This window comes from Pieris brassicae, chromosome 2 (assembly GCF_905147105.1).
Source record: "Pieris brassicae chromosome 2, ilPieBrab1.1, whole genome shotgun sequence".
Lineage (NCBI taxonomy): Eukaryota > Metazoa > Arthropoda > Insecta > Lepidoptera > Pieridae > Pieris > Pieris brassicae.
The window spans coordinates 19,261,137-19,280,605 of record NC_059666.1 but is presented as its reverse complement, the minus strand read 5'-3'; the positions used below and the strand labels follow the sequence as shown (position 1 = coordinate 19,280,605).

General features: G+C 37.1%; 3 protein-coding genes across 5 annotated transcripts; 2 read left to right on the top strand and 1 right to left on the bottom strand.

Annotated features, from left to right (window-relative positions):
* Positions 1-44: 44 nt before the first annotated feature.
* Positions 45-5,111, top strand: LOC123720857 (cathepsin L). Of its 2 annotated transcripts, none has more exons than XM_045677670.1 (6): positions 45-199; positions 554-670; positions 749-951; positions 1,723-1,894; positions 3,647-4,051; positions 4,637-5,111. In XM_045677670.1, exons 2-6 carry the CDS (start codon positions 575-577, stop codon positions 4,796-4,798), a joined length of 1,038 nt encoding a protein of 345 aa, XP_045533626.1. In that variant the 5' UTR covers positions 45-199; positions 554-574; the 3' UTR covers positions 4,799-5,111. The 2 variants fall into 2 exon arrangements, with proteins under 2 accessions (XP_045533626.1, XP_045533627.1); XM_045677671.1 differs by having other exon boundaries at positions 46-199; positions 1,732-1,894.
* A 1,027-nt stretch (positions 5,112-6,138) lies between these two features.
* On the bottom strand, positions 6,139-8,644 carry LOC123706568 (zinc finger C4H2 domain-containing protein). Of its 2 annotated transcripts, none has more exons than XM_045655845.1 (5): positions 8,484-8,644; positions 8,134-8,305; positions 7,486-7,664; positions 7,141-7,224; positions 6,139-6,893 (listed from the first exon to the last, which is right to left on the bottom strand). In XM_045655845.1, the coding sequence occupies exons 1-5, from the start codon at positions 8,540-8,542 to the stop codon at positions 6,767-6,769; spliced, it is 621 nt and encodes a 206-aa protein (XP_045511801.1). In that variant the 5' UTR covers positions 8,543-8,644; the 3' UTR covers positions 6,139-6,766. The 2 variants fall into 2 exon arrangements, with proteins under 2 accessions (XP_045511801.1, XP_045511800.1); XM_045655844.1 differs by having other exon boundaries at positions 7,102-7,224; positions 8,484-8,643.
* A 1,890-nt stretch (positions 8,645-10,534) lies between these two features.
* On the top strand, positions 10,535-19,222 carry LOC123706566 (PHD and RING finger domain-containing protein 1). Its single transcript, XM_045655843.1, has 9 exons — positions 10,535-10,927; positions 10,999-11,454; positions 11,628-11,723; positions 11,842-12,246; positions 12,327-12,593; positions 12,722-16,991; positions 17,067-17,161; positions 17,477-17,605; positions 18,760-19,222. The coding sequence occupies exons 1-9, from the start codon at positions 10,790-10,792 to the stop codon at positions 18,862-18,864; spliced, it is 5,961 nt and encodes a 1,986-aa protein (XP_045511799.1). The 5' UTR covers positions 10,535-10,789; the 3' UTR covers positions 18,865-19,222.
* The last annotated feature ends 247 nt before the right edge of the window (positions 19,223-19,469 follow it).

Below are 19,469 nucleotides of genomic sequence, written 5' to 3'. Positions count from 1 at the left end.
TAAGTTTATTTTATCTGTGATACTGTACATTATATTTAAGGGGAAACACTGAAAAAAACAAACAATACAACTTATAAAACCTAGTTTAAAGCACGTCAGCTCTTGATTTTTATTGCTTAATCATCCAATTTAAAAGGGAGGAAAAGAAGAATTATTTGAGCAAACACATCGTCCTACCGGCCCGCTTCTTTCTTGTGGTGTACGTATTTTTTACTGTTAAGTTAGGTACTTTACAACGCTAAATAAGTATTTTTAAATTGCCAATACCTATTCAGTTAAAACTTAATGTATTTTCTAAAAAGTGCAACTGGGATGGTTATTTCCTTTTATTTTAGTTGAGAAATAACATTGCAAATTTCTTGATCCGATATATAAGGAACTTTGTTTAGCATCTTCAATGGACATACATAACAAAGGAAAATTGCAACTAATGATTATTTAATCTCTTATTTCTGGAATTTGTATATATAATTAAAAAATATAAATATTAACAATTTTTGGGGAAAGGACAGGATAGGAAATTAATAAATTTTTTATTCAATTATTTTATTAGGTACTAGAGAAATATACAAACATGAAAGGCGTAGCCTGCGTGCTGCTAGCTGTTGTGGTAGCTGTAAGCTCTGTTAGCTTCTTTGACCTTGTGCGTGAGGAGTGGAATGCCTTCAAGGTATGTCATTCTTTCTAATTTTCCTTAAAATACACAGTATGTAAAGTAGATGCAAGTTTAAAATTTATGTTAAAACAGCTAGAGCATAAGAAGGAGTATGATAGTGAAGTTGAAGACAAGTTCCGGATGAAGATCTTTGCTGAGAACAAACACAAAGTAGCTAAACACAATGCACGCTTTGAACGTGGTCAGGTAACCTACCGCCTCAAGCCCAATAAATACTCTGATATGCTGCACCATGAGTTTGTCCAAACCATGAATGGCTACAACAAAACACTCAAGTAAGTCTTCTTATTTATTATTTCCTACATTTCATTTATACATAATTACTTTATTTGCTCAGCTTTAAAATAAAGAAATTACAAATAAACAAAATAAGTTGGTCACATGAAATGTTATTGATATTAAAAGCACTTAATCTGAGCTTATCAATAATAATAAAAAAGGTGTCACATAAAGGGCAAAACATTTTTATCTCTCAACCTTCAATAAATTTGCAGTTAAGATAAAGTAATGTTCATTATAATACTAAAGAAACCCTTAAATTTAAGCAATACTTAATATTTTATTTTAAATTTATTATTATTTATGAAACTGCATCAATTAAAAACAAAACACCATATTGTTACTTACTGTCCATCCACTTACTATTTAATTTTCATTTAAAGTAATATGCAAAGACAGATTTGAGTTTCAAACTTTAAAAAAGTACAATTCAGGTTGTTAATTAATTTATGTAAATACCTAAAAACAAAGGAATTTGAGGTGTAAATGATGTAACCAACATTTTCCTCCTAAAGCAATGAAGATAACAAATGTTTGTTTACTCTTCTACCTACTCTTTAATTTTATTTGTGGTCTACAGATAAGCATTTTAGGTCAATATTTGGTTGCAATCATAAATAGATTGTTGTTCAAAATATGTTTTGCATAATTTGATTACACCTATGTTGCTTTTATACTTTGGCCAAGGGCTGGCTGGTTCCCTTGTTAAAATGAGTACTGACTCTGGCAATAATGAAAAATGTATGTTGGTAGTTCAAGTATTATAGTATTTACAGACACAACAAGGGCCTTTACGGAAAGGGGCGTGATATTCGCGGGGCGCGCTTTGTTTCACCGGCTAACGTTCAGCTGCCGGAACAGGTGGACTGGCGTCAGAAGGGAGCTGTTACAGACATCAAAGACCAGGGCAAGTGCGGTTCTTGCTGGTCTTTCAGTACCGTAAGTATCTACAAATCACATCCGCACTCACGATTACACGCTTGGTCAAAAATCGCGTAATAAAATCTTACGTGACTAATCGATATTTATAAACATAATTTTATTAATTCAATACTGTTTAAAATATTGCTAATGATAAAAATATTAAGATTATATTAAAATATAATCACAGCTTGGTGATTGTCGTAACTAGGTGGAGGTCAATCAAGAAGTTAATGTATGTAATAATCCCGATGTAGTCACGTTGAATCGACTTGCTGTATGAAATAACCAACGTGGCGAACTTGCTTGTTTTAATACTTTAATATTGTTAAGTCGGGCGTTGCGTGTTGGCCAAACAATTAAAAATATTGCATCAGGCGACGAAGCCATATCTCAGGCGTATTCAACCCGACGCAAAATCATTGACCTAACAAAGAACAGCTTTATTATTATTATTGTGAATAATAATATTGACAATAACATGATTCATGTGATAAAGTTCAATTCCGCTTAGCCTAGATTCTATCTAAACATATGACCAGATGTAAAATAAAATAATTTGAATTATAGAAACAATGAGTGTAATAACCGGTTAGTCATGCTTCCTCGAAATCGACACATCATACCAATCATTATAATCTTATTAATTATGTACTTACACATTTGTTAACACGGTCATATGATGAACTATCTTTATAATTGAGATAATAACAGAACTTTATATATCGTCGTATTGCTATTAAATATATACCCTTTTTTCTTATACAAATCTTCTATAATAATTTGTAATCTATTGAAAACTAGAAACGAGAAGATAAATCTTCATATTTTTAGTTTCCGATATAAACGATAATAATCTAAAAATAGTTGATACCACCATTACATCATTGTAGATTTTCTAATAACAAAAAGTTGTTCGACGGACTCGGCAAAAAATGAAATCTTGTTATGAACTGCTAACAAAACCTAAGAAGCCCCACTAACTTTCTTATATATATATATATATGGCGATGGTAATGGAAATTACGCAGTTATAAGTTCCGACTTGTGGATTTATAATACTGGTTTAGGTTTCTATGTCATCCACACGAGTTTTTATTATCAAGTAGGTCAACGTTTAAAAACTAGAACGTGCACAAAGAACCATTATTATTGAAACAGATAAAACTCTTACAAGGAAACTCGTTCTCAAATATCGGTTTCCGGTTTGTATAACAACAAACCATTCGGACTAATTTTATACAGAATATTAACACATAACGTAACTTATTATTAACAGTAGATTGTTAATTTTTTTTCGTTTAGACATTAATATTAGATATTAAATTATAATAGTTCGGGGAACTAAATAGGTATAGCCTTGTTCTGTCCCATACACAATGTACCCGACATTTCGCGGTGTGAATTATTTTGATTAAAGATTCAATAAACTAAAACAGAATCTAAACAAGGAATACTTTTCTGTATTAATAAACCGGAATCTTTATAGATAAATAGTAGGTTTCTTAATTCAAAAAAGTATATTTTATTAAAACATCAAGGCATTTTATTTTAGTATATGCTTGCGATTATACGGAGTAAATAGGTATATGTTAATAATATCTATGTATTAATTATAATATGTATGTATAAATTGGTTACTATTTCACTTTTTCCTCTATAAAAATTTAAAATCATTTTCGCTTTTGTAATATGGTAATAACATTCTTAAGCTCTATCTAATAATTAATCAGCAAGAAAATACATTTTCGGAACCTCTGATGTCCACAGACTGGCGCGCTAGAAGCACAACACTTCCGGCAGAGCGGATATTTGGTATCTTTATCCGAGCAGAACTTGATCGACTGTTCAGCGTCATACGGCAATAATGGTTGTAACGGAGGACTCATGGACAACGCGTTTAAGTATATCAAGGATAACGGTGGCATAGACACCGAGCGGACTTACCCCTACGAAGGTGTGGATGACAAGTGCCGCTACAACCCCAAGAACTCTGGCGCTGATGATGTAGGCTTTGTTGACGTGCCAGCCGGGGATGAAGAAAAGCTGAAGGCGGCTGTGGCCACCATAGGACCCGTGTCCGTGGCCATCGATGCCTCACAGGAATCTTTCCAGATGTACGCCGACGGTGTCTACTATGACGAGAACTGCTCCCCTGATAACCTTGACCATGGGGTAATAATTTTATTAAATATAATTTAAACAACAAGTTATCGTTAGCTCATTAGCAATAAGTCTTTATAATTTATTCAGTCGCGTTCAAATGCGTTAAATTATTTTTTTAAATATTTTAAAAGGAACATCAAAAGGTGGACCTTTATCTGTATTAAAGTTTTTACAGAAAAAACTTTGAAATCTATAATTTCAGTTTTCAAATAATATCCTAGGTTCATAATGATTATTAAAGCAATGCAATAAGCACTATATTTTCCGCGTTACGCGATGATGAAATATTACCTTATGTAAACAAAGTTATTAATTATAAATTTATTTATTAATTATATGTATCATAATAGTAGACTTCTTTATGGACAATAATATTTTTATAGCCAACATATTTCTGTCTAAATAATCGTAACAGACGATAAGGAAGTGTTTAAACAACATTGACCCTTGCCATATGTCATAGGTAAATAAAAATCACAAACCATGATCAGTATGATTTAAAACACAACAAAGAAATCAAATTAAGTATAGCCCGAGCCATTTCGTATTTCTTATCTATTTAAGATATTTTTCTCATAGTTTATTTGCGAATAGGTGCTCGTTGTGGGATACGGCACAGACGAGCAAGGTGGCGACTATTGGCTTGTGAAGAACTCTTGGGGGCGCACCTGGGGAGACCTCGGCTACATCAAAATGGCGCGAAACCGTAACAACCACTGCGGCATCGCTTCCGCCGCCTCATACCCTCTTGTTTAATTGTATGCAGTTAAGCACTTCTAGATTCAATGACTTCTGAATTCAAGAAGTGAATAGTATTATACGAAATCTACTCGAATCCAGGAGCATTGTATTTGTATGAAGTTGCAAAAAATGCTTTTCATTACCGTGTGATAATTACATTCTATATTAGTTTGTAAGATAATTGTAAATTTTAAGATAAAAAAATGAGATTCTCTATAATTATTAGGTTACAAGATGTGTATGGGTGGTATATTAGAATGTAAGAAAATAACTGTTTAGCTCTCAACACTTATGATAATTTAAGTCTTAATAAAAAAAAGTTTTGATACTTGTTTTCGTTTCAATTCTATTCCTAGTTAACTACTGATAACCATAATGACTCAGGCAAGGTTTATTGTTTTTGAAGACCCGTTACCTATTTCAATCACCGTTAGTAATTGGTGAGTGGGACTGTCTTTTGTGCCTTTATCGAAACCAAGACTTCTGGGTTATACGCAATGAGCCTTATATGCCATGACGTAGGTTAAATCTGTTCTGATAATTATTTTAGTATTTATCTATAATGCTTACACTTACGAGTCCCAGGGCTTACTCTCTTCGAAAAAGTACGATATACATTAAGAAATAAGATAACGTCTTTTGTTAACATAGCTTTTACACATTAAGAAAAACACTTTATGAACGGATTGAAGCTATGTATTATTATTAAAAACGTATAATTATATATATGTCAATAATTATAAGTTTTTAATAATAATACATAGCTTCAATCCGTTCAAAAAGTGTTTTTCTTAAATAAGATATCTCTAAAATAATTGTAGATTTGTTCATACAGAAACAAATATTATTATAACCTTTCAATTATTATTTGGTATTGTGTACATATAAAACAGTAAATGCGCATTTCATTTAACTACGTCTGACTGTTATCATGACCCAACACGTGTACCGCCTCACGTGATTTCACGCACACTGCTGTAGGTATATGTACATACAAAATAAATCAATAGCGCTACAACCTTTTTAGGTCTTGGCCTCAGATTTCTGTATCTGTTTCATGATCATTTTTAAATCGAATAGGCAAGTAGGTGATCAGCCTTCTGTGCTTGACGCATGCCGTCGACTTTTTGGGTCTAAGGCAAGCCGGTTTCCTCACGATGTTTTCCTTCACTGTTCGAGCTAATGTTAAATGCGCACATAGAAAATCCATTGGTGCACAGCCGGGGATCGAACCTACGACCTCAGGGATGAGAGTCGCACGCTGAAGCCACTACACACTACACAATTCTAATATTTTCTACCATTTAAACGCTTATATAAATTTTGCAAGGGGTCAAGGCGGTTAAAAGCTAGTCCACTCATATATCGAGATTTAATTTATTATAAATTATTCACATTTAGGTATTTACATTGGAGACCCTTTGACATTTCGGCATTCCACTTTCATCATATTTTTAACATACAGACTAGAATTTAATGACACTTCACTCACTATAAATTAAAAACAAACCCTAAAATAAAAAGTATAAATATATGACGCTAAGATAAATTTAATGAAATCTTCGTACTATCTCGCAAATACTTTAAAGTGACAGAAAAAATACTCTAGGCGTCAAGAATTTGTATTTAAACGGTTAATCAAATAGATTGACAGGTTTACTTACTAACAAATCCTAAGTAATAATAAGTACCACTTATTGACTAATTTTCAAAATTATTTTATAATATACACAAACACGATTAATATCTTAAAATGCAATCTTAATCAAATAATAAAACAACAATACTTTGTGCACACTTAAATATCTGCGTGAAATATCTACAGTTGGGGTAAGTATAGAGAAATGATTTACTTTTCTTTACATTATTACATTACTCTCAGTGAAATTATATTACCATAGATGAGTAATAACAAACATTAGCAAAGGGCAGTCATGGTGATCGTGATTACTAAATATTTGGCAGAGGGCTGGTATAAAGAGACTATTTCTTCTTCGGCTTCTTGGGATTGCGCGAGCGACTTTTGGCTTTGCAGAGTGGACAAATAGGGGCATTACGGTGAATTTGCTGATGGCATGACAGACACGACTTCATCGGAGGCGGTTGTTGCCTGCAGACATATACACATAACAAAATGATAAATTATTAGTCGTACATAAAACACAAGAACTAAGAGAAAATCGATTAACTGGGAAATATAGATTATTGTATAAATTTATTTTATAATTAAAAATATAAGAAGCGTGATTCAGCGTGATTTGGGCAGTGAGAGGAGTGGAAGAGAAGGAAGGAAATGCAACAAAATAGATAAGTCAAACCTGAGAGAGACTGTAAGGAAATCTTGTTGGAGAGCAGACCTAAAGGCGGGCGGCGGAGGCGGCGGCTTGCGCGGTGCTGGCGCGACAAACGGAGGCGCACGAACGGGACCCGCAGGGAAACGACTGCAATATAATTTTCATTCAAAGTCTTCCTTGATAACAATTTTTTTCCGAAATATGGTGTAAACACTGTAAAGCATGGCGAAAGAGACTTTTTTTTTGCATTTGATACAGCAAACTATCGCTATATTATAATGAAAAACATGCTGGTTGTCAAACTCCAGTAACTTCAACCCAATAAGGAGTCTGATTTTGCATTGTACCTATTTACAATTATTAAATAAACATATAAGTTATGTATGTAATATCAAGGTAGGTACTGACTCAGGAGTTATAGGACTGCCTTCTTCCTCGTGTAAGTCAGGGAGGCGGTCGAGGCCCAGACACTGACGCCGCAGTAGGTCGACCTCAGCCTTCAATGGACGGTAATCCTCGTGCAACCTTGACGCCGTACTGAGCTTACGAGACATGCTCTCCTCGGTCTGCTTTATTACTGTCTCCATCTATTAACGTAGCAATTTAGGATTACTATAAAGACTATAAAACTATAAAAAATCAAGCTAATACATAAATTATACAACAAGATATAGAAATATATTTCGGACAGGAAATACAAACAAATGTAATGTTAGCAGCTGTTACTGTTATAGACAATCACTAGCTATAGATACAAACCATTGCAATAACAAACACTAGATCAAATGGCCACCTGGTGCTTAAAATAACTCATGACAAAGATTAACAATACTGCTCCCATTCTTACAGTAAACTCTTCTTAATGTAATAATTTTTTTAAGGAAAATTTAGTGAAATATTACTACTGATAAAATGTAGCTTTAATTGTGTTATTAGTAATGGGAACTTCCCTAACAACATATTTAATAGGATAAGACTACAATAGGTGGTTAATTTTTTAACAATTTTGATAATGTTTAAAACACCTATAACTAAAGCTATGAAATCAAAACTAACGGCGTTTATATCGGCATGTATCTGACGTAGCTCCTCAACGTGACTCATCTTCTCCTGTTGTAGCATCTCCATCTCACGCTTGTACTGAGCCAGGCATCTTCCTTCTTGGTCTCCACTACGGACTTCATTTAAAATACTTCGTTTTAGCCGTTCCAGCGTGATCGTCTTGTTTCTATTAAATGTATGCATAAATTCAACTAAAGCACAATATAACAGCCAGTGTGATACATTTAGTTTGTTATATTCAATTTTTACTGTTTAGGACATAATTTTTTTACATTCAGTGTAAAGGGTATTGATTGAGTCCACAGGTGTAAAAAGTAGTAGTATTGTATGTATAACATGGTTACCTGATTTCTTTCATTGCTTCTAATTTGTGGTATATTTCTCTTTCGTTTTCAGCTGTCATTCTCTGCGGACTACGGAATATAATAAGTTTATTTGCCTCTTGAATTATTTTAATAATTCGATTTTCGAATACAAAATTAATAACAGCCTGATCTTACCACAGAATACCAATCCATAGATTTTAATATACTAGCTTCTATGTAAAACTGCCACAGATACAGAGGAGATAAACCAAGGACCATTGAATATGTCGAGATATTTGTAATAGCACACGATCCCCACTGCTCGATTCTGCAGCTAGCAGATGTTTAATTATATTAATTTTAAATGAATGTTGAGGGTGTATGCAATGTAGTCACGATACGTGCATTCATTTTATAGCCAAGAAAATGACAAGGGTCATAAACATTTGAAGCAATTGACGTGTTCGTTACGTTTACAACGTTAAATAACTTATTTAACGTTTAGACTCAAATGGCTAGATGTCCATTTTCACTTTATATAACATTTCTATGATTTAGTTCATCCCAGTCGGCACAAATAAAAGCCATAAACAAGAATTGAATTGAATTTAGTTCATATCGCTATGTAATTATACTTTAATTAATAGAGTCTATGAAAAGAGAACAATCTTCGTTATTCGAATAGCTTGGGATTGAGATAAAATCACTTGGTCACTAACGCGAAAACAATTTGTATCGGAATGACATTAGCATCATTTTAAAAATGTCTCAAAATCCTGGGGTCTACCCATATTACTGCCGATACGTTTTCAACATATACTACCGTTTTTGCGTATTTGTATCGTCGAAAACTCTTCGTTCGCAGCCAAGGGACATGTTACTACTCTACCACAAAATCAACAGCATAGTTCCAAGCTGGTGTTCGTAGAACCTTTCTCTGTTATACTGTCTCTGGATTAAATATATTTCTAATGTCATTTTATAAACCTAATAAAGGTTAAAATTTCATAATATTATTTAAAATTTACAATTGTAAGCTGCAAAATGGACATAAGAATGCGAGCAAGGTCGGAACAATTTTTGATTTTAGTGGCAAGGTAATAGCATAATATTTTAATTTTAATTTTGAAGTTTAAATATAGTTTATATTTAGATACCGCTTTAGAGTTAAGAAAAGATTTATTTGTTTAATGCTTTGGGTTTGGTGTTTGTGGTGAAACATTTTCAATGTCCATTCTAATGCAGATTTTGAGTTAATATCATCAAATAATATAGTCATTTATAAAAGTTGATTATTTAAAACCTATTTATACTTTGAAAAGTGAGAATTGTAAAACAGCGAGTACTAAATGAAATAAAAAAGGAATTAATACACATCATAAAATAGAAACATAATCTGGTCTAAAATTATGACCCTTAATTAATTTTTGATTTGACATTGGTGCTTCAAAATCAACATCATCTGGTGCTCAACATCAATATTCTACATCTAATGCATATATGAATGAATTGTACCTACTAATAGCTAGGAATGGATAGATTTATATTAAACATACAGGTAGTAAAGTTAAAAAAAACTTCTTCCTTAAACTTCCTTAACATGTTGCGTTGCATAAATAAAAAATAAGTAAATATAATAACTAATCATTGACTACCGAAAAGCGTGAGCATTAATTTGTCTTTTCGTAGCATTGCTATGGCGTGCTTATTTTATCACTATTCACGCCTTTAAGGCTGCCGACTGTCGACACGAGCTTTCATTTAAATACAAATTTAGTTTTCAACTTTCTACATATACACTTCTGTTAAGGCACCTTGTCTAAGCTCCAAGATCAAATTTTACGACAGTTTGTCCCCATAGATTCTAGTAAGTACTGCGTATTTAATTTTATCGATAATAAATATTATTAGATTACGATACTAGCCCAGAAGCTATTGTAACGTAATTAAAGAAAAAACGTATAAGTGTATTAAAGTTCCAATGTTCGAGTCATCACGGCAACATTTTTTTAAGCTGTGGACAATGGATTTTATAGGATACCGTAACATAATCTATAGTTAGTAGTTAGTCAAATGGCAATCAAAAAATGGCCGACTGGTCATAAAAGCGGCTTGCTGTCAAAATATTACGATTGAGAATAGTTTTGATATCTTATATGATTCATTTAAAAGTATATAAACATATTATATCAATTTATAGTTTTAATAAATTGAATAACCTGAATGCATTCACATTATAGTATATTAATACGTTATCAAATATTTCTGCTAAGGACGTATACACCTTTGCAATTCGATTCGTGTCGTGCTTATTGAACTTATCTTGTCCTATTTACTGTTCCAAAATGAACGAAGACGGCGGTGATGAGTCGCCACCACGATCCAAGAGAAAGATAAAGAGAGTTATGATAGTCTCTTCTAGTTCCGGGTCGGACAGTGAAGATACCCTTGCCTTTCTCAAAACACGTAAAAAAAAGCTCAGGGTAACTATAATTTTTAACTATGTATAAAAAAACAATTAGAAACAAAATTAACTGTTCGTTAATCTTTTTAGATTATAAGTGACGACGGAACAAGTGACAGTAGTGGCAGCTCTGTAGTATGTTCCGCGAGAAGACATCGCAGCGTACCAAAGTTGAGAGATTCAGAGCTCGACAGTGACTCATCAGTAGGCGCTGGGGTCTGCGATAATATAGCAATGGCATCTACATCGAAACAAACATCTGGTTTTGCATCTGATAGTTCAGAGGGAAACTCTGAGAAATGTTCAATCTGTTTGCTACGATTTACCGATCAAAATATTGGTACCCCAATAAATTGTGAACATATATTTTGTTTAGATTGTATTACTGAGTGGTCTAGGAATGTAAATTCATGTCCAGTGGATAGAATAACATTTGAATCAATAGTTGTTAGACGCTGCATTGGAGGAAGTGTGCTCCGGACTGAGCCAGTCAAAGTTATGGAGCGTCGCCCCTCTTTTGATATACTTATGGCCACTGTTTGTGAAGTAAGTAATATTTACTATATTACTTATTGAAAAGCACTTATAGTGAGGTGTTAATATTCAGCATCTATATTGTGAGGTTATTAATATCCATTTTGGAAATATTTTTACATTCTAAACTTAAATGATATATACAGTATTTGTTTCTATTAATTTGTGGTGATTTGTAATTTCAGATATGTGCAAGATCTGACAATGAAGACACAATGTTATTGTGTGATGGTTGTGATCTTGGCTATCATATGCAATGCCTTACACCACCCCTTACTGAGGTAATTCCTTGCTTGCTTTTCATTCTATAAAATATGTCACAGTTATTTGTCTTGTGGCATATTATACCATACAATTGAGTCATGTAAGGTGTTCAAAATACTTATTAAAATTTTGCAGGTTCCAGCTACTGAACAATGGTTTTGTCCAAATTGTGACATTTTTGATGTAATGGACTTTATTGATATAGAAGAAGTAAGTGACCTTTTGGATGAAGCATCCGATCTTGGTATGCCAACAGGGCCAAGACCATCTCATCTAAGAGCTCCTAGGACTACTCGTAGATCAGGCAGGCAATCTAGTCGAAATAGAAATCCTGCAAGTGATGAACATGATGGTAACAGTATTGAAGATAGACCAAGCACCTCTTCAGGCACAAGAGGATCTTATAGACCTAGGACAAGACCTATTAGACAAAGAAGAAAGAGAACAAATAGAAGAACAAGGAAAGTCATTATTGAATATGAAATAGAAGAGAATGGGAATAACCCCATCGCCAAGAGGTTTACAGTAAGAAAGAAAAAGGTATAATTTTCTTGACCTTGTCTCCTCCTAAAATATTGCTTGTTGTTCAAGTATATTCAAAGAATATGTTAAATTTATAGAGTCAAAGTAAGCGTCGGCCACGTACTGTGGGCCGTCGTAGTCACGTGCAGCGCAGCGTGCGCGCTCGACTACAGTCGCAGCGGAGGACGGCGGAAGTGCACAATCTGCCCCACCCTCGACTTCGCGACGCTCTTCCCACCCTCGACCTCTTCGGCACGGATCCCCAACTGGACTTGTACTCCGACGATGAGGTCGCCATCTCTGAGGGTGCTTCTACAATGGTCGCCACGCGGCCTACACCCACGATTCTTAATGCGTATAGACAGGTGAATCATATATTATAGTCAATTTATTAAAGTATAATTTGAATACATATTTGAATTTTAAAAATTCATCAAAACATTAGCTTGTTGACTGTTTGAATGAGATCATACAATTTTTACTTTGATTTCAGGCAAGAAGAAAAATGATTACAGTTCCATCTCCACAACATGCATCATCAGCCCCAGATATACTTTCTAGTATTTTAGAGAGCCAGACAATATTTCTTTCTAAAAAATCCATTGTTTCAGTATCTGTTGATGGTAATGTAAACATAAAATTGCAAAAGTCAAAGAGTGTAACACCCAATTTGCAGCAAAAACAGAAGAAGGATGATAAAATTGATTTGTCAAAATATGACGATTACGGAAAGAAGGTTCCGTCGTACCCAGGACAGTCGCGGGGTAGTGGCGGCGGTTGGGGAGGCGGATACAGACCTCCCCGAGATCAGCCTCGAGGAGGTGGTCACTGCGGCCGTCCCGCTTACGACAGCTATAGGCAGCCGCCTGGAAGCGTCTATTCGGATAACTATAGGAACAATAATATGCGTCGCAATTCAGAACCAGATTTTTTTGAAAACTTTTCTCGGCGCCCTCATCAGTTTCCTCCAAACGATGAAACCTATTTTGACAGGCAGAGAAGAAACCTCCAGAACGATCCAAATAGACCACAACACTTTTCCGACAACTATAGACACGATCAAAATCAAGGCAGATTTAGTACGGGACCATCGTGGCAACCGTATGGCAACCCTCCGCCGATGGCTCGCCAAGATGTGCCCCCCGCGACGGCCAGGCATTCGTTTGGCGGCTTCGAGAATCCCCTCGATATGAGAATGGGGCAAGTTCCATTTACGCCATCATCGGTTCCATCCTACTCGAGATTGGAATCTGCTACGAACTCACAACAAAAGCCCCAACCGATGCACCATAGACCAGCAGCTTACCAACCGTGTCGGCCTCATGCACAGCCACAGTCAAATTTTTCCAAATCCGCTGATTTGGAAAAATCTGAAGACGAGAAAAGTGATCCAGGTCTTGTCATTGATACTGAAAAGTATGACCCAACTGAACCCACAAATGATGACGACAGTGGTGGTGAGGATCAAAAGTACTCACCACAACCTTCGCCAGCCGAGGCTATCGTGGCAGCGCCAATTTCCGGCCCGGTAGCTGCCTTATCGCCGCCGGCTAAACCTTCGCCATATGTTGAAGATATCATAGCTGAGATCGACACAAGTAAAATAAACGTGCCCCCCAACATTCTAGACAATGCTGTGAGACAAGTACTACAACAACATAGAAACTTAATTGCTTCGCCTTCTGTCACCCATAGCAATGAAAAGAGTGATGAGGACTCGGATGGAGATTGCCCGAACTTTTCTATATACTCTGCGACCAGTGTGCATATAGCTAATAGTTGTGGTGTAGCTGATGAAATAGAGCAAAAGAAACCTCAGCACAATAGTATGGAAGATCTCGTTCAAGAAGATGATGATGTTCCGATACCTGAGGTAGAGTCAACCATAAAGTTGGATAATGAGAACCCCGTTGAGACACAAGAGCATCATACAACAAACATTATTTCGGTTCCTGTCTCCAAAACTCCTGCTGCTAGTTCTGAATCCAATAGCATAAAAAGTAAAACTGAAGAAGAGTACAAGGAAAAGGTCTCTAAAAGATGTCCAATAACCACCAGTACTCGAAATCCTATTAAAATCAAACTAAACACGCCTTCACTAATTAAGAGGGTATCTTTATACGATGAAGAAGATGGAAGTCAATGTACAAACGACAAACCAGACAATATTACAGAAGAAAAGTTAGATACCGGCACGCAACTAAGCGAAAAACATGACAAAATCTCAAATGAAAATATTACTGAAAAGTCACTTGGGCTAGAAAATGATGTTTTAATGAAAGAAAAATTATCTTTTACGAAAAACTTGTCAGAAGTCAGCACTACAGAATCAAAGGAGAATATCAAAAAAGTTGATGAAAAAGCATTATATTGTGAAATTAAAGACGATAAAGAGAAACAGGATAATACCGACAAAGAAACAATAGGAGACATATGTCAAAATGATCTTTGTACTTACTCTAAACTTGATGACGAGATCCAAGACAAAGAAGATGACGAGAACCTAGAAAAAATGACAGAATCTATCAGCGAGACTGAAGATGAGCGAAGTTATACGCCTTGTTTGGATGAAAACAAACTTAAAGATGCCTCCTTCGAGACAGATAAAGATAAAGCTTTAGAAGGACTAGACACTGAAATGATATCTGAAGAGGAAGAAAATGAAATGTTTTCAGAAAATGAGCGGCCGAAATCAGAGGAGCAGTCGGTACCCTCTCCGATTGAAGTTAAACCAGTCGAACCATCACAACCAGATCTGATAGAGAAGAAGAAAAGTGAGAAGAAAAAGAGTGACGGTCGAGATGATAAAAAGAAAAAGAAAAAAGATTCTAAAAAAGAAGGAAAAGACAAAAGTAAGAGTAAAAAGAAGGCAGAGGTAGCTTTCAAGAAACTGAGTAAAAGTGGCAAAGAAAGAAATTATAGAGAGAGAGATAAGGATGATAAGAAAAAGAAAGATCGACGATCGTCGAGCGAGCCGCCCGAGTCTAAGAAGAAGCGAAAAGAAAAGCGTAAAGATCTCGAGCGTTACGATGTGCGCACTCTCGTCAGTGAAAAGCGCAGGAAAGTGAAAGATCCGTTCGGCCGTGACGTTTCGCCCCGTGCGCGTTCACCCACACGTTCCGTGTCGCTTGAGCCTCTAACGCGTCCGCGTCGCCGCTCTTTATCGCGTGGCCGGCGATCCATTTCACGAGGACACACGTCCCCCATTAGGAATCGTCGAACCCCGTCACGACCGCGTCGTTCTCCTATTCGCCGATCGATATCTCCTGTGGGTCTTCGGGAATCACCTCGTCGGCGCTCCGCAGGGCGCCTCGGGCGTTCTTCTCCGACGCGCAGAGGGCTCCGGCGTTCGCCATCCCCGCGGTCACTCACTCCGCGTATCTCTCCGCGTCGTCGTTCTCTTCCTAGGAAGAGACGACGTCGCTCCGGCTCGCGTCCGCGCCGGAAACGTTCGCCATCTCCGAGTCCGCGACGCGCTAACAAAAAGAAGAAGCGTATTCGGTCGGATCGTTCTCCTTCCCGCCGACCTATCAAATCACCGCAAAAATCACCGCACAGAAAAGCGAGAAGTAGTAGATCGCCTGAGCCGTCTCCGATTCGTCAGATACCTTCACCGTCCATCGATTCCCAACTGCTGTCACCCCGTACGCCCCCCGAGCCGCAACTTCGAGCGCCATCCGAGGACGTGACCCGGCGAAGACGGCGCGACATCGATCGCCCGCGACGTCGTGTCAGGGACCCGCCCGGCCCTTCCAAGGAAGTCTTCACTTCAGGAGATAACATTTTAGTCAGCGTCAGTTTTAAAGACCAAGAGAGGGGCGAAGACAATGAGCGACGACGACGTCGAGAGAACAAACGGGATCGAAGACACCGGCGCCGCAACGCCGCGCCCATCGATACGGAGGCCATCAAGCCGGTCGCCATCATCGACCTTGAACGCTCACCGTTTCGCGAACTGACGCCCTCGCCCAAAAACGTCATAGTACTCAGCGACAGCGAGCCTGGAGAGCGAGACGCCGCCGAGGAGCGTGCGCCGGCTCCGGAGGCCACGCAGCCTCCGAGCGAGCAGCCCTTCGTCGGAGCCGGACCCAAGACCCCGCCCGAGCCGAGCGGAGCCGAGCCGACTATGCCACCGGTCGCCGCCGTAGGTCCGTCGACGGCGCCGCCGACATCGGAACAGCCGCCGGCGGCTTCGCCTGAGCTGGATCCGCACTCCCCTGACGCGTACGACCCTTTCGAGCCGACCCGATCTGCCTCTGGGTCACCCGGCTCGGCGAGATCGTGCGCGTCCGCAGACGGTGAGCCAACGCCGCCACGGACTCTGATGACGCTGGAAGCGGCGCAGCGAACTAATATGTCGGCGGACGAGGTGCTAGACCGGAGGCCGCTCTCGCCAGCCGAGAAGGTGCTTGCGTTGCTACAATCTACGCGGGACACGTCGCCGGAGCCTCCACCGGGCGAGGCGAACGAGCCGGCAGGGGCCGGAGCTGCGATACCCCAGCTGCAGCCGCGAATCGTGCTGCCGTCGCCGACGCGTGCGCCCGCTAAGCTGTTCCCGGGCAAGCCTTCGCCGATCAAGTCCAACCCGGTGAAGCCGATGCAAGCTGTGCGACCCCCGTCCGAAGGGGGCGCCTCACCATATTCGCCCGGTTCGTCAGATTTCGGCGACCTGTTCGAGCCGAGGGATTCGTTCGAGGCGATCCTTCGCGGCCGTCGCGGCAAGAACGCTGCCAAGGTGCCGGTCAAACTCAACAAAAAGAAAGGTAAACGTATCAATCTCGTCAGATGCCTCGTCAGTATGTCCGATAGTATATCAACACCTTTCTGTCTTATTTCAGGAAAGACGCAGGTGGGCGTCAAGATAGACGATGAGAACTTGAAGATCTTGGATGAACTGCCGAGTTCTGCGGTCGAAATGCAAGTCAAGAGCAAGGTAAGCAGAAACCGAGTTTACACAAATTATGTAAAACCATTTCAAATTATAAGTCTTGAGCTTTCCAGTCAATGGACTAAATCTGTATTTTAATTTATACCGACGTAAGTGTTAGGCGTATCTGTTAGTATATGTACTGTATGTCTATATCCCTAAGCCCTACAACCGTACCCTTATACAATAAGTAGTTAATATATAAACAAAATATACTTACTTCCTAAACTATACTAATAGAAACTTTAATTTTACAAAATAGATGTTTAAAAACATTTCTTGCAGTCCCTTTAACGATAAGCATATATATATAATTTGCAGTTCCTGAAGAAGCTGAATCGTCAAGAGCGCGTTGTAGAAGAAGTAAAGCTGGTCCTGAAGCCGCACTACAACAAAAAGCACGTCACCAAGGACGAATACAAGCACATACTGAGGCGCGCCGTACCCAAGGTAATGTACCTTAGGATCGTTATACATTATGAAAAACGTTATAACTAAGTTATTTTTCTTTTAAATTCAGTATTCCATACGGCATATATATATGTTTCCAGTATATAGTATAGTTCTATATGCACGCCACAATAGGCTACTTTCTCTTTATGGAATAAGTATTGTCGTGAAAAAAATGCCGAATTCACACAAGATATTAATAAGATATTCAATGATTATTTAATATACATCATAATATGCAATATACATATATAGTTTAAAGTCCATTTAATGTCCCTCGATTTAACGACGAACTCCCTAAAGCATTGAAATCAATGAATTGGCTTTGCCTGCTTTAGCTTGTCTTCCATATTCTTCCTTTTAAGTTGTTAAAATTAGTAGACTGCGCAGCTGTGTACGTTCTTTTGTCGCTTTATTATTCTAGACCGCAATAAACTCGACTGTCGGCGTCATGCATATGAACTTTCTAAGAAATTCTTTTTGAGAGTTTTTTTTACAAATTGGGATTGCTTGCACGTGTACACCATGACTAATAAGTAGGGGACGTGGATTATTTATACGATTTTCTTCTCTCCATTTAACGACAACTCTCTATAACACCATTCCCTTCAGTGTCGTTATATCTATATATATAAAATTCTCGTGTCACAGTTTGCCATACTCCTCCGAAACAGCTTGACCGATTTTGATGAAATTTTTTGTGCTTTTCCGGTATCTATGAGAATCGGCCAACATCTATTTTTCATCCCCCTAAATGATTTTTTTTATTTTTTAGACAAAATTTTTAATTTCTATTTTTTTATGATACAACATACAAAAATACATACAACCCCTCTACGATCAACCCCTATTTTTAATTATAGTAGAAATTTTTATTGAACTTTAAAAATGTTTCCTATATAAATAATATACATGGCAAGACGACGTTTGCCGGGTCAGCTAGTAGTTAGTTATATATGTTTGTGTGTAAATATGTGTTGTAATCTGTAGCTAATAATGTTCACATATTCTGATGGCACTAAGCATGTAGATTTGTCTATCGCAGAGTGAAGACAATAAATATCTGATACGTTTATACGCCTATGACAGTAATCTAAAAAAAAAAAATTTTACATGTTTTTCTTTAATAAATGAAATGTGGTTTGTCGTTTCAGATATGTCACAACAAGACGGGCGAGATCAACCCGGCCAAGATTCAATCCCTTGTGGAGGCCTACGTCAAGAAGTTCAGGAAAAGACGCAAACTCGGCCTTGCCTAACCTTTACACTCAGATTGATTATTGTAATATAAGTCAGTATAATTTATGTACGACGTTTAAATTTTTTATTATTTAAATGTTACAGATTATTGAATTTATTTATAAAAAAATGAGGTCCGAAGAAGCAAAATTATTTGTATAATAGTCTGCATATTCTCCACCGGTTAGGGGAATTTATGTATATTAAATTTTGTAATATTACAAGTATTAAGATGTGCGGGCTTCAGTAAATATGTACAAGATTTTTTACATTATAAAATTAAAAATCATTTCAATATTTGTAGAGATTTAGTTCAATTATATTTAGTTGGAAATAGAATTTAAGTTTAGATTAAGGAATAGTAAGTTAGAAAATAAATGTTAATTCATAAAAAAAATATTTTATTTTAAATTTTCTTGCGTTATTTATTTCCCTCGCAGCACAAGTATAGAATATCAAAAGGCCAATCAAATGTTTAATAATAATGTTGGTTCAAAAAGATTTTTGTTGAAAATAATATAACTTCCTAGATAAACCAACAAAAGATTATTTTTATCAATTTTGTCTTTGCATCCGGCAAAACGTTTGTCATAAGGAAATGTTTCTTAATAAAATTGTAACGGAT

What these genes read in the sequence shown, in the direction of transcription:
- LOC123720857 (XM_045677670.1), top strand. Translation starts at nt 575, where the DNA reads ATGAAAGGCGTAGCCTGCGTGCTGCTAGCTGTTGTGGTAGCTGTAAGC. An exon ending in AGGAGTGGAATGCCTTCAAG is followed by an intron (nt 671 to 748) that starts GTATGTCATTCT and finishes ATGTTAAAACAG; the next exon opens with CTAGAGCATAAGAAGGAGTA. An exon ending in CTTGCTGGTCTTTCAGTACC is followed by an intron (nt 1,895 to 3,646) that starts GTAAGTATCTAC and finishes TGATGTCCACAG; the next exon opens with ACTGGCGCGCTAGAAGCACA.
- LOC123706568 (XM_045655844.1), bottom strand. Translation starts at nt 8,542, where the DNA reads ATGACAGCTGAAAACGAAAGAGAAATATACCACAAATTAGAAGCAATG. An exon ending in TACATGCCGATATAAACGCC is followed by an intron (nt 7,665 to 8,133) that starts GTTAGTTTTGAT and finishes CTACGTTAATAG; the next exon opens with ATGGAGACAGTAATAAAGCA. An exon ending in GGCAGTCCTATAACTCCTGA is followed by an intron (nt 7,225 to 7,485) that starts GTCAGTACCTAC and finishes ATTATATTGCAG; the next exon opens with TCGTTTCCCTGCGGGTCCCG.
- LOC123706566 (XM_045655843.1), top strand. Translation starts at nt 10,790, where the DNA reads ATGAACGAAGACGGCGGTGATGAGTCGCCACCACGATCCAAGAGAAAG. An exon ending in TTCTTAATGCGTATAGACAG is followed by an intron (nt 12,594 to 12,721) that starts GTGAATCATATA and finishes CTTTGATTTCAG; the next exon opens with GCAAGAAGAAAAATGATTAC. An exon ending in AAATGCAAGTCAAGAGCAAG is followed by an intron (nt 17,162 to 17,476) that starts GTAAGCAGAAAC and finishes TATAATTTGCAG; the next exon opens with TTCCTGAAGAAGCTGAATCG.